Source organism: Bombina bombina, chromosome 1, assembly GCF_027579735.1.
Source record: "Bombina bombina isolate aBomBom1 chromosome 1, aBomBom1.pri, whole genome shotgun sequence".
Taxonomy (NCBI): domain Eukaryota; kingdom Metazoa; phylum Chordata; class Amphibia; order Anura; family Bombinatoridae; genus Bombina; species Bombina bombina.
In genome coordinates this window covers 1,418,876,749-1,418,891,926 of record NC_069499.1, presented here as the reverse complement: position 1 = coordinate 1,418,891,926, position 15,178 = coordinate 1,418,876,749, and the positions used below count along the sequence as shown (strand labels likewise).

General features: G+C 38.1%; 1 protein-coding gene across 1 annotated transcript in view; it reads left to right on the top strand.

The window, feature by feature from the left end:
- Positions 1-13,291, top strand: part of LOC128652421 (solute carrier family 40 member 1-like) — a 65,302-nt gene extending 52,011 nt beyond the window's left edge. The window contains exons 4-8 of the mRNA XM_053705359.1: positions 553-668; positions 1,658-1,784; positions 7,913-8,155; positions 8,813-9,469; positions 11,302-13,291. Coding sequence (XP_053561334.1) covers positions 553-668; positions 1,658-1,784; positions 7,913-8,155; positions 8,813-9,469; positions 11,302-11,621 — 1,463 coding nt within the window. The 3' untranslated portion in view covers positions 11,622-13,291. The remainder of the gene's footprint in view (positions 1-552; positions 669-1,657; positions 1,785-7,912; positions 8,156-8,812; positions 9,470-11,301) is intronic.
- Positions 13,292-15,178: the final 1,887 nt, after the last annotated feature.

Sequence of the window (15,178 nt, the reverse complement as noted above, 5' to 3'; positions counted from 1 at the left end):
TACTTCCGATGCACGCAAACAGCCATGAAAAACCCAATATCGCTTGTACACAACAATTAGCGCGACACTCGTAATCTGACCCCTAATAAGGCAATTGGTGGGTGGAGTTTGCATATTGAAAAATAATTGCAGTAAAAAGGCTGTTTTAAAAATGTTAAGACTTGGTTGAAATGTTATTTTATTGCAACATAACATAAATTACAAGGCGTTTACTGTCCCTTTAAGTGATTGTGTGTGTATACTGTATCTATATCACACAACTTCATGCTTTTAGGATCATGTTGACTTATAAATACATTAAGATGGGTGTTTCTCACAGCCCTGGTCATAGCTTGCGTGCAGGGAGCCAGTCTCTCTCTGCCTCATTCTTTGCTACCCTCAAACAATCAGGGAGCTTGTAACATAACTCTACAGACTTTTTAGTTCTCATTAAACATAGTAGGCCATATTTTAACATTTAATTATGACCAGCCAGATGCCTAAATATCTGTAAAAATAAATATATATAATATGTCTGGCCAACAATTAATTCTATTTCCTTAATCTATACAGTGGCACAGACTTCACTGATCGTACAGAATGCCTCAGTCATCGTCTGTGGTATCCTCTTGATGTTGGTTTTTCTGTTTAAGACACAACTTTTGAGCATGTACCAAGGATGGCTGCTGGTAAGTCTTTATTTGAATACATGATATGTGCTTTAAAATATTTGACAATAGTATTAAATACACCAATAGGCCTTTGGTTGTTATACAAGTGCAGATGACCTTATGTGAGTTGCTTTACCCATATACTTTTGCTATTGACTTACATTTTGATTGGCGCAGGCTAAATCTTTCTCAGTGATAGGGGCCTATTTAACAAAGGTCTGTCGGACTTGATCCTACAGTGCGGATCAGGTCCGACAGACCTCGCTGAATGCAGAGAGCAATACACTCTACGTATTCAGCATTGCCCCAGTAGCTCTTGTGAGCTGCTGGTGCAATGCCGTCCCCTGGAGATTCGCTACCAAGGGGGGGTGTCAATCAACCCGATCGTACTCAATCGGGTTGAATTGCGGCGATGTCTGTCCGCCTGCTCAGAGCAGGCGAACAGGTTATAGAGCATCGGTCTTTAGACCGCTGCTTCATAACTGATGTTTCTGGCGAGTCTGCAGGCTCCCCAGAAGCACGGGCCCTCAAGCTTCATCCGGAGCTTGATAAATGGGCCACATAGTATCTACTTTTGAGGGTTCATAGGGAAGTAAAATGGGAATTAATTTCAGTGTGATTGTTTATGTATCCATTGATGTTACATAGTTCTGCTCCTTTAAGATAATATTTGGTTTACTTATTCATCCAATTTTCCCTCCCCCTGTATCATGTGACAGCCAATCGCAAAATGTATAAAGGTATATACTGTGCACTTTTGCACATGCTCAGTTGGAGCTGTAGCCTCAGAAAATATGCTTATAAAAAGAATGTGCACGTTTTGATAACTGAAGTATATTGGAAAGTTTTTGTTTTTTTTAATTTGTACTTTATCTGAATCATGAAGATTTAACTTTTGATTTTAGTGTCTCTTTAATGTTGTGTAGGTAGCAAATATCTTTTTTCTATTCACTGACCAACTTTTGTGTAGCTTTCCATACTGATGCGTTATTTCTGTTTGTTGGTAGACTACTTGCTACATTTTTGTCATTATGATAGCAAACATTGCTAATCTGGGCGGCACAGCTACTGCCATTACCATCCAGAGGGACTGGATTGTTGTGGTGGCGGGGGAAGACCGGAGCAAACTAGCAGGTAAAATGTGTTTTTTATTACCATTCACTATAAGTGTCTTGGTAAGTAATTGGCCTTTGGACATACAACCATGAAAAGAAATTGATCTATTGTGTGTTAATTTTGCAGTATTTCTTGCACATGAATGTGTATAACCCTTATACAATAGTTAAACACATACAGTAGATAAAAATCAGCTCAAGAGCTGCAATGCACTACTGGGACCTAACTGAATCAATGTAAGATTATTTTTGATTATCATTTCCTTTTAACTTCAGACGTCAATGTAGTATTTGTTTCCTACAATCTAGTGTGATTCAACAATTAATATATAGCTGCCGATTTTCTTTAAAAAAAAAGAAAAAGGATTTGCCTTTCATTCATTACACCCAACCACAGCTCTGTGATACGCTGCTTGATATACTCCTGTGTGTTAGATAATTCCTAGAGTTACTGGATCAATAAAGATAATTATCTTCCAGCTGTAATGGTACAAGGAAGCTTACCAAAAGTAGTAGCACTGTACTATGACCAGTGCTAGTAAACAAACTGACACTCTCAGCAGCCAGCACACTGATCCCAGGTATCGTCCACCGTGACTGCTCCCAGGTGCAACGTCTCAGGGTAAGAAAACCAACCAGCGAAATAGTGCTAGCAACGGCTAGCAGACTTGTACCCAAGGATTTTTCCGGGAACAGTTTCTTGTGATTTGCGGCGTCTCAATATGGATAACCGGGCAACACCGGCAGCAATAAAAACTGTCTGACAACTTCGATAATATTAAAACAGATAAAAGTAAACGCTTTATTGTTAAACACAACGCGTTTCTCAACCACACACTGGTCGTTTCATCAGGTGATTTTTGGAAAAGCGGATACAATACATGGTAATCTATGCGGTTAAATACATTCAACAAGAAAAAACGGAAGTTGTCAGACATAAAAAAGACCAATAGGCATAGCTAATACAAAAGCATAGGTGTTCAAGGTGAAGACTCTTTAATCAGTGACGTAAAAAAGTGGTGTTCAAAAGCAAAATTTGATATGTAATTCATGTGTGTCGATCCTCATTTCATCGTATAACACAAATAACAACAATAGTATAATCGTATAAAAGTCTCTTTGCAATAATGTATTTGAGAGGAAGATATATACACTTGAAAATAAAAAATTAAACTAAAAATAAAGAGTTATTTATCTATCTCTCACTTGTGATATTGATTTAATACTTGTACCTTTTCTTTGAAAGTTCAATGTGTTTTTACGCTATTTCTACACAAGTGCTATTTTAGTGTAATATTAAATCAACATTTGACTGTATTTTTCACGTTGAGATACATGGATTTTACTAAGTTATATCCAATATCAAAAATTGCTATTTTTTATTTGTGACATCGATCTAAAATTTGATATCAGCTTTAAAGGGTTAGTAGGTTGCTTTTTTAATCGTGATATTGATTCAATGTTTGATCCTATTCTCATGTTGAGACATTTAGATCTTATCAGTTATATTCTACATTTGCCGCAGTTGTAAAATAGGGTAAAATGTATTTACTATTTTTAGATGAATTAGTTTCCGATTGAGGTCGATACTTTATTCTATTTATTAGTTTCAGAACACTGTTCATACATTTAGCTGCAAGGTTTCTGATTTGGGATATTTATATACACTTACATTATTTTCATTTACCCGCCGGGGTTTTTAAATAACTCTTTATTTTTAGTTTCATTTTTTATTTTGAAGTGTATATATCTTCCTCTCAAATACATTATTGCAAAGAGACTTTTATATGATTATACTATTGTTGGTATTTGTGTTATACGATGAAATGAGGGTCGACACACATGAATTACATATCAAATTTTGCTTTTGAACACCACTTTTTTACGTCACTGATTACAGAGTCTTCACCTTGAACACCTATGCTTTTGTATTAGCTATGCCTATTGGTCTTTTTTATGTCTGACAACTTCCGTTTTTTCTTGTTGAATGTATTTAACCGCATAGATTACCATGTATTGTATCCGCTTTTCAAAAAATCACCTGATAAAACGACCAGTGTGTGGTCGAGAAACACGTTGTGTTTAACAATAAAGCGTTTACTTTTATCTGTTTTAATATTACCGAAGTTGTCAGACAGTTTTTATTGCTGCCGGTGTTGCCCGGTTATCCATATTGAGACGCCGCAAATCACAAGAAACTGTTCCCGGAAAAATCCTTGGGTACAAGTCTGCTAGCCGTTGCTAGCACTATTTCGCTGGTTGGTTTTCTTACCCTGAGACGTTGCACCTGGGAGCAGTCACGGTGGACGATACCTGGGATCAGTGTGCTGGCCGCTGAGAGTGTCAGTCTGTTTACTAGCACTGGTCATAGTACAGTGCTACTACTTTTGGTAAGCTTCCTTGTACCATTACACCTACTATATTGTTAAGGTCATACCACACTATGAGGTGCCCTCTTCTGTTTCCATCTTTTTAGAATTTCCTTGCACCGGGTCAAGAGGAGCTGCCTGATTTCAACCGCCATTATCCGATAGGTCTGCTCAAACACCCATTGTTTTACATTAACCATTGGGATATCATCCTTTTTTTGGACCAGCAAACAAGCAAGTCTTTTTCTCAACACAAAGAACTTTAATTTGACATTTATTTGATATTATTAGCTTGGTTCATATATTGCATTTATTGTTTGATCATTTGCATTCATATGATATGATATTTTAATATTGTCATATTTTGTTTTCATTTTGTCTTTATTTTTGCCATTATCATTTTCCCATCATATATTTTTTAGTTTATATTTTTTATTCATAGGTCCTTTTTCCATTTTTTCTTTTTTCTTCTTTTTTTTCTACCAAACACTTCCTAGAGAGCGCTCCTCTATCAGATCATTTTTGGGATCTGCAGTATCTTCCAGCTGTGTTTGTACAAGGGAAGTCATCAGTGCATATGCAAATGTGCAGAATCTAACAGAAGGAAAGCATACTTAGGGTAAATGTACCATGCCTGCTGGCGGACAGGCGATTTTTTATCGCTCAGAGAAATGTATCATTGCACAAGAGGTTTCCTGTGCAATGCCGCCTTCTGCTTCAGCGCAACCAATTGCGCTACAGCAGAGAATGTCAATCACCATGAACAAGCGAGTTTCAGGGTGATTGATCTTGCCATTTCTTAGGTTGCGGAGTGGAAAAATAATCAGTTTTTGTTTCTTAAATATATGCAACAGGCTTGCTTGAGCAAACCTGCTCCACATAGCTGGACAAGCTGCAAACGCAGCTTAATAAATTTGCCCCTTATCAGTCATTAACAACACTAAATTCCACAGAGGTTGGATTTTTTAGTGTCAGTGAAAATAATACGAGGTCAGAGTAGTTATCTATTCGCTATGCTTTAGCTGTAAAGTAAAGTACAAAGCATCATAATATCTAGGCGTGGATTTAACTCATTGTAAACTCACACATTTCTGTAACAAAACAAGCAATATACAAAGTTATTGTCAAATTGGCATATTGCGTATTATTAAACCAGTCATAAACTTATATAATGTTAAATACAAATAGCCAATCTCAGCATATATTTTTCTGTGTAATTTTCAAAATTATTTTTTTCTTTCAAACTTGTAATTGATAATATAATTGTAAATGCAGATTCTGGAGATTACAATAAAATGTTAGGCACAGCAGGCAGGTTAGAGACTGTTAATGAATGTAATATGTGATATTCTTCTACTCATGGACATGAATGAGATTTTTGTATTTAGCGGCTAGTGATGTCGCGAATAGTTCGCCGGCGAATAGTTCCCGGCAAACATAGCATGTTCGCGTTCGCCGCGGACGGCGAACATATGCGATGTTTGGTCCGCCCCCTATTCCTCATCATTGAGTAAACTTTGACCCTGTACCTCACAGTCAGAAGACACATTCCAGCCCAACAGCAGCACACCCTCCCTCCCAGACCCTCCCACCTCCTGGACAGCATCCATTTTAGATTCATTCAGAAGCTGCATTCTTAGTGAGAGGAGGGACAGTGTAGCTGCTGCTGATTTAATAGGGAAATCGATAGCTAGGCTAGTGTATTCAGTGTCCACTACAGTCCTGAAGGACTCATGTGATCACTGCTGTAAGGACAGCACCCCAAAAAGCCCTTTTTAGGGCTAGAACATCAGTCTGCTTTTTTTTTTTTCCTGTGTAATCTAATTGCAGTTGCCTGCCTGCCAGCGTGTGTGTCAGGCTCACAGTGTATACTGTGCCCACTTGCCCAGTGCCACCACTCATATCTGGTGTAACAGTAGTGTACATTTAAAAAAAAACAACACTTTTTTGACTGTGAAATAATAGCAGACAGCTGCCAGTACCCAAGATGGCCGCCAATAAGGCAGATGGGGAGGGTTAGAGAGCTGTTTTGGGGGGGATCAGGGAGGTTGGGGGCTAAGGGGGGATGCTACACCACAGCATATGTAAATATGCTAAAAAATGTAAAAACCTTTTATTTTAGTACTGGCAGACTTTCTGCCAGTAATTAAGATGGCGGGGACAATTGTGGGGTGGGGGAGGGAAGGGAGCTGTTTGGGAGGGATCAGGGGGTCTGATGTGTCAGGTGGGAGGCTGATCTCTACACTAAAGCTAAAATTAACCCTGCAATCTCCCTACAAACTACCTAATTAACCCCTTCACTGCTAGCCATAATACACGTGTGATGCGCAGCAGCATTTAGCGGCCTTCTAATTACCAGAAAGCAACGCCAAAGTCATTTATTTCTGCTATTTCTGAACAAAGGGGATCCCAGAGAAGCATTTACAACCATTTGTGCCATAATTGCACAAGCTGTTTGTAAATAATTTCAGTGAGAAACATAAAGTTTGTGAAAAAGTGAACAATTTTTTTTTTTATTTGATCGCATTTGGCAGTGAAATGGTGTCATTAAATATACCAAAATGGGCCTAGATCAATACTTTGGGTTGTCTACTACACTACACTTAAGCTAAAATTAACTCTACAAGCTCCCTACATGCTCCCTAATTAACCCCTTCACTGCTGGGCATAAAACACGTGTGGTGCGCAGTGGCATTTAGCAGCCTTCTAATTACCAAAAAGCAACTCCAAAGCCATATAAGTCTGCTATAATGGCATGTCTGGCACACAGTGTTGGGGCAAGGGTCCATCTGACCACTGATACCTGGTCTGCAAACCATGTTCAGGGCAGGTATATCACCTACACTGCGCACTGTGAAGTGGGTTTAACCCTTACACTACCTGATCGATACAACATCATACCTGATGTTTTAAAGCACGTTATCCCAAACAATTTAGGAATGTTAGGTGATTTATGCCCTTTATGGATTAAAACCAGACTCTGCATCAACTATGTAATTTTCCATGGGAGTTTTGCCATTGATCCCCCTCCAGCATGCCACAGTCCAGGTGTTAGTCCCCTTGAAACAACTTTTCCATCACTATTGTGGCCAGAAAGAGTCCCTGTGGGTTTTAAAATTCACCTGCCTATTGAAGTCTATGGCGGTTCGCCCTGTTCGCCGGTTCGCAAACTTTTGCGGAAGTTCGCGTTCACCGTTCGCGAACCCAAAATTTTATGTTCGCGACATCACTATTTAGCGCTAAATGCTTCACTTGATATAACTGATTCCATTTCTCGCTTTACTTTTGCAGTGGTAGTATATGCTTTTGAAAAATGTTATAATTGGGATTATCTAAACAAATTTCCAAGATAAATGACAATAAAATGAAAATCATGGATATATATTAATATTATGTATGGGCTAAAATAATATATGCTACAGAAAGTTTCTTAAAGGGACATTGTTCTAATGTCTCTGTTCTATCTAATGTAGGGTATTTAAAAAAGAAAGCTATGATTATTAATATTATGAAAATCCAGCTTTTGCCATGTTGGGGCTGAGCAAGTCAGTTTGCATTGCTTATTTAAATTTACAGGGCCAGATTAAATACTACATTTTCACATATGCAACTATTTTCAGGAAAAGCAGGCAAAATAAGTTATTACTGTAATGATACTTTTTAGTGTGCTTAATTAAACTACATATATTATGACTTTAATAGTTGATATTATGAATATTTAAAACAATACCATACTTTTATTTGAAATTCACAATATAAATTTTAATTCTTCTGACAGACATGAATGCCACAGTAAGAAGAATTGATCAGTTGAACAATATTCTGGCACCAATGGCTGTTGGGCAGATAATGACCTTTGGCTCGCCTGTCATTGGCTGTGGATTTATAGCTGGTTGGAATCTAGTGTCAATGGGTGTAGAATACTTGCTGTTGTGGAAAGTATACCAGAAAACACCAGCACTGGCTATGAAATTTATTAAGCAAGATGATGACCAAGAGCTGAAGCAGTTGAACATCCAAGGTAAAATATTAAATTATTTCCAAATATGCATTGTAGACTTTTATTTTTATTTCAAATTTAAAGAATTTTCATTAAGAAAAAGTAGCTGAGGGTATTTGCATATCTCCCAGAACTTGGTGTAAAGAAGTCATGTTGTGGTCTAGGACTCTGCTAAAGGCACATTACACAGTGAAAAAATAATGTTGCATGAAGGCAGTATTATTATTTGTTGTGTGTATTTAATTGTACCTGATTAATAAGGCATGTTTATGCAGGTGAGTATTGTAAGTTAGCATGAGCACTGTCAGTTCACACTGTTACTGTCTACTGAGCACAATGCTTTAAACAACAGTAAAGTTATGCATTATATTGTCAAAAAGCTACTTAACATGCACCTCTGTAAAATAATATGTCAATTATAGCTAAATCATTTGAAAACTGCAAACTATGTTCATCACATCATTGTGTTGAAGGCACTTCACGATTGTATGACTCAATTTACAGAAATTTAGATTCTGCATGTAATGCCCTTTAAACATTCTATTTAGAATTGTGCAATGATATGTTTTGTTGGGTGCACATCCCTTGTCCTGGGCAGCATAATCAGAATAAACTGCGTACAAATGTATTCAGTAATAGCTATTTAAGAGAGTATTGAGATTTATTTATTTTTTACAGTTATTGACACCTCCTCAAATAACAATGAGAAGCCACCAGAAGATGCTTTTCCTATGGGAGATAAGGCTATTGCTGTCATAGAACCGCCTAAGGAGTCTAGCTGTGGAGAGAAGTTTTCAGAGCCATTTCGCACTTTCAGGGATGGATGGATTGCATATTACAACCAATCTATATTTTGGGCCGGGATGGGTCTTGCTTTTATGTACATGACCGTCCTTGGCTTTGATTCTATCACAACTGGATATGCCTACACACAAGGCCTTAGTGGTTCAGTTCTCAGTATTCTGATGGGAGCTTCTGCTATTTCTGGTATTATGGGAACCGTGGCCTTCACCTGGCTAAGAAAGAAATGTGGCTTGATTCGTACAGGATTCATCTCAGGAATAGCTCAACTGAGCAGCCTTATTTTCTGCGTAGTCTCAGTCTTCATGCCTGGAAGTCCATTGGATTTGACAGTTTCCCCATTTGATGATATTAGCACACGTTTCCTGGCAGGAGAACCTTTACCCACCATGTCTCCTGAAGTGTACTTGACCACCAACATGCAAAATTTGACAGTTAACTCCACCTCACTATTAAATGATTCTGATGTTTCCACTTCTGTTCCTTTGATATCTGTCAGTTTTTTATTTGCTGGGGTCATCGCAGCCAAGGTTGGTAAGTGACATCTCACATTTTGGCGATCAGAATTTTAGCCATATTTCAGGGTCAATGTATTAGTTATATAATTATTTATGTTTGTAATTTGTGCATGAATAAGGGTTTGACATAGCCATGTCACCATATTGTAGTGACAACACAAGAAGTCACTTTTTAAAGATGCATTTGCCCCATGTGGCTACTTAAATTGTCATTCTAATGTCGCCTGTGAATTCCCAGCATCTAACCACCTCACATTGCAGATTAGTGTGTAGTTGAAACTGCATGCTTGGTATTGTTGTTCCCAGGTGCTATTAATTTTAATGCTAGATGCCACAATGCACAGCACGGCTTTGAAACAAATGCTAACTTGTGGATTAAAAGGCTGTAAGGTGGTACAACTTTGGGGCAATAACCAGTTATCAGAATTGGGAAACTTTAAATTTCCAGTCATATAGGAAAAGCTGGCAAAATAAGTAATACATTAGTAATAAAAGTTAATTGTAAATTTGTTTTTACTACCCATAATTCAACATTTTATATTACAATCTCAAAGTGTTTTTATTTTAGCATGGTAATTGCTGCTATTTCATATACACTATAGCATGTACAGTAGCTTTCAGTATAAACCGCTTAAAGCTCTGTGGTGTCTCCAAAATGTTTTGAATTAAAATGTATAACATGCCATGGCTAAATGAATAGGTCAGAGGTAATGAGGTGTCATCTTTTCAAAGATGTAACATGCACCTCTTATTAAATTATCTTTTTTTCTGTATTCTCAAAAAAAGTCCATAGCATAGCAGCACTTTCCATTCCCTGCTAAAGCTCACTTCTGATATCAGCATCCTATTAGCTGTGGATACACACATTGTTATTATTATTTAATATTTCTTATTCTTTATTTGTACATCACTCTCATATTTCACCGCATTTTGACAATAGGTGCACGAGTAATATTTAGAAATAAGAAAATTGCTCAGACTATACAGGTGTAGAAGATCCTGCCAGATAGTTATGGTATAATATAAACCACCTGTGCTCCAGGTGTCCTACAGCAGTGTTTTTATCCTTTTTACAGCAAGTGCTGCTACAGACATACATTTTTTTCCCTTAGTACCCCAAATCACAACACTTAAATACAATGAGGCCTATTTAACAAATGTCTGTCGGACCTGATCCGACAGTGCGGATCAGGTCCGACAGACATCGCTGAATGCGAAAAGCAATAGGCTCTCCGTATTCAGCATTGCACCAGCAGCTCACAAGAGCTGCTGGTGCAACGCCGCCCCCTGCAGACTCGCGGCCAATGGGCTGCCAGCAGGGGGTGTCAATAAACCCGAATGTACTCGATCGAGTTGAATTGTGGCGATTCCTGTCCGCCTCATCAGACCGCTGCTTCATAACTGGTGTTTATGGCGAGCCTGGAGGCTCGCCAGAAACACGGGTCCTCAAGCTCCGTACGGAGCTTGATAGATAAGCCCCAATATGTCTACCACAGAATAAGGTTAAAAAAATAACAAAAGGGCTGGCTACTGAGTACCACTTACTAAATCTCCTGGTACCCCCAAGGTCTATGTAACCACACACAAGTTGAGAAACTAGGTCCTATCTTACAAGTGTGTTTGCAAGCCTACATACTATTACAAGCTTACCTGCAAGAATCCAATGCATGTACCTTAGTAAGTGTCTGGTGCAAGTGTTTAAACTGAGACAAAAGAGCTTCTATAGCATTTGCTATTTAAAAAGTAGGGTTTATTTATAGTCATTTTTATGTCACTATTAAAATAAATTAATTGTATAATTCATTCAAAATGTACTATTTTATATGAATTGTGTTTCTCTTTTTTAAGGTCTTTGGTCGTTTGATCTGACAATTACGCAGCTCATCCAAGAAAATGTGATTGAATCGGAGAGAGGCATTATAAATGGCGTTCAGAACTCTATGAACTATCTACTTGATCTCCTGCATTTTATTATGGTTATCTTAGGTCCTAACCCAGAGGCCTTTGGTTTGCTTGTGATTATTTCTGTTTCCTTTGTTGCCATTGGTCATGTAATGTATTTTCGATATGCTTACACTCATCTCGGAAAAAAACTCTTTGCTTGTTGTTCTCCTGAACACAAAACGGTGCCCACTGAGCCCCCACATGGAGACTCCTCTGTTGTTTGAGTCTTACTTTTAGTTATCATTTAATACTTTTATGTTTTGCAAAAGTGTTTTGCTAGAGTTGTTACAATGTACAAGAGTAAAACAAAAAGAGAAACCTTTGAAAAATTTGCAATTCATAGAATAGATCATCTGCAACCATAAAAGCCACAGTTCTTACGAGATCATTGTTGCCCATTTTATGGAACAATAGTTATTCTAATTAGATTTTTTTCCATTATATTGTTAATCAAGTAATGGAAAATCATGCTGCATAGTCTTAATTATGGGTCTATGATCAAGGCTTGCAGAGTTCAATTTATTCGCATATAAAACAAAAATTCTTGAACATTGAAAAAAAGAGTGATATTGTTTGATAACTAATGTAACGGACACTATTCTTTTCTGGAAAAATAACATGGGTTTAAAGCGTTCGACTGGATCTAGACGTAGTCTTAAAGGTCATATGATGCCATTTGTTTTAAGTAGCAATAGATTCTGTGATCAAGACTTGATAAACAATCAGATATTGATATCAGATACCAATTAGTGATCCGAAATAGTTTTATTTAAAACAAAAAACAACAAACAATTAGTAATTGAGTAAGCCCATATAATAAGGTTTCACATAAATGTAATTCCAGTTTGTTTTGGGGTTAGTTCTCTAGGTAAGATAATTTTTTGTATTATTAAAATATTCAAAGCCTTATCTATTGTAGTGCTAAGTATTATGATAGTTTCAAGTAGAAAAAAACTGTATAATGCATGTACCATGTAGAAGTGAATGTATTAAGCTATAATCATGGCACAAAGACTGGTAATCATTTACCTTTAGAACAATGAGACATATTTTTCATTTCATCGCCAAGACACATGTTCAAAGTTGCTTGCTACAATTTGGGACTTTATTCCAGATACTTGAGTTTGTGAATTGTGCATCATGCACTGTATTCCGATTCATTAATATAAAGCCAGATAAAATAAAGTATTTTAACAGGAAAAGCAACATATGATTAATAGATTTAAAATAAAGCTTAAGAAATAAACTGAAAACAATTTAAACCTACACATATGATCTAATAAAAATATATGCCATATATATAAATATATTGTTACATCTATCGCGAGGTGCTAGCACCTTTATAAAGTAACTTTTATGACAAGCACTTGTACGTGCAGCCTCCTGGGTGAGTGAATACACGGTGCTCACTTATAAGCTCAGTTATAGACAGAGGTAACAGCTATGTACACACTGTTAATCAGCTTTATTTATCTGGACTATTTCAAAGATTCTAGTCATATCTACCTGGTAATGCTTTACAAATTTCTGTAATTAGTAGATTTCAAACACGACAACATATTTAAAAAAAGAAAAAAGCTAAGGTCTATTTTATCTTGAACTGTTTGTACAGTTTTATATTACAGAATGTTTAATTTTACTTAATGTCAGAATATACCCAGAACTTTATAGGGGTGAAAAAGTCCAATGCACATGGAAATATCAGGACTACACACAATTCTTTGAAAATAAAATTCTATGCACTTTCTCTGGGTTAACTGCAGTAATGATTGTACAAGCACTTTTTTACTGGTATACTTTCTATATATTTGTATGTTTTCTATCCTGTGTGTTATAATACCAAATATTCTCATCCTTTCTGTTTACAATGTTTAATAAAAATCACATGCCGTCATCCATTTGCCTGATATTTAATTATGTCATTCTCTACAAAGCTGATAATGTAGGAATTAAAGGAACCTCGCAACACCTGCCAATTGCAAGGCATTTTTGTTGTCACAGAATAACATTTCAACTATGTCAAATTAACATCTTGTGGGGGGCGGAGTCAGCAACGCATGAGAATGGCTGCACTTTTCTTAGAGCTCCAGCTATTGCCGCTCTAAAACTGATTTAAGATGCTTCTTAACACAATTTATACCTTCTAAATGTAATGGGATATATTACAGTTCTCAGCTTAATACCCGACAAAGGTCATATCTTAGTACTGATGCATCTAATGTGAGTTGAAACCGGAGGCCTTTTTAGACACTGATCGGGCGGCGGCCATTTCTGCATGGTGGGGGAAAAAGAGAATCGCTTTACAAATCAGCCCACTCCTTCCTACATGATCAGAGACTTTCCTTCCTGTCACTGTAAACCTATATATTTATGATGGTGGATGCCTACTGGATCTTAGCCGAATTGAATAAACTCCTAGCGACTTACAGATCTACCATTGCTTCAGTCTAGGACAGAGCCAGAGGCCCTGTGGATATCGGCGGGTTACAAGAAGAGGCATGCTTAAGCCCAGCCAACAACAGAAGTAACAGCGGTGATGCTTTGGGGCCCCAGCATCTACTGCATACTTCAGAGCCGTTACTAAAATTGGCTGGGTATGTGGCATCTCAGAAAATTGAACAGTCGGTTAGGAAGCTTTTGTCAACTAACGCTGCTTCGTTAACCCACCTTGGAGACACCGCTCCCCAAAATGTTAACTTGATTAAGCTGGTGTGCCCCATAGCCAACTGATTTGGCTATTTGGCACACCAGAATTGGATCTGATGGCGTCTCAACAGAACGCCAAGCTTCCTTGTTACGGGTCCAGGTCAAGGGATCCCCAGGCAGTGCTGATAGATGCTTACTGGATCTTAGCCAAATTGAATAAACTTCTAGCGACTTACAGATCTACCATCGCTTCAGTCTCGGACAGAGCCAGAGGCCCTGCGGATATCGGCGGGTTACAAGAAGAGGCATGCTTAAGCCCAGCCGACAACAGAAGTAACAGCAGTGATGCTTTGGGGCCCCAGCATCTACTGCATACTTCAGAGCCGTTACTAAAATTGGCTGGGTATGTGGCATCTCAGAAAATTGAACAGCCGGTTAGGAAGCTTTTGTCAACTAACGCTGCTTTGTTAACCCACCTCGGAGACACCGCTCACCAAAATGTTAACTTGATTAAGCTGGTGTGCCCCATAGCCAACTGATTTGGCTATGGGGCACACCAGAATTAGATCTGATGGCATCTCGACAGAACGCCAAGCTTCCTTGTTACGGGTCCAGGTCAAGGGATCCCCAGGCAGTGCTGATAGATGCTCTAGCAGGGCCCTGGTCCTTCAACCTGGCCTATGTGTTTCCACCATTCCCTCTCCTTCCTCGTCTGATTGTCAGAATCAAGCAGGAGAGAGCTTCCGTGATTTTGATAGCACCTGCTTGGCCACACAGGACTTAGTATGCAGACCTGGTGGACATGCCATCCGTCCCACCATGGACTCTGCTGCTGAGGCAGGACCTTCTGATTCAAGGTCCATTCAAGCATCGAAACCTACTCTCTTTGTGTCTGACTGCTTGGAGATTGAAAGCTTGATTTTAGCAAAGCGTGGTTTCTCTGAATCGGTCATTGATACCTTGATTCAGGCTCAAAAGCCTGTCACCAGGAAAATCTATCATAAGATATGGCATAAATATCTTTACTGGTGTGATTCCAAGGGTTACTCATGGAGTAAGATCAGGATTCCTAGGCTATTATCTTTTCTCCAAGAAGGATTGGAGAAGGGATTATCAGCTAGTTCCTTAAAGGGAC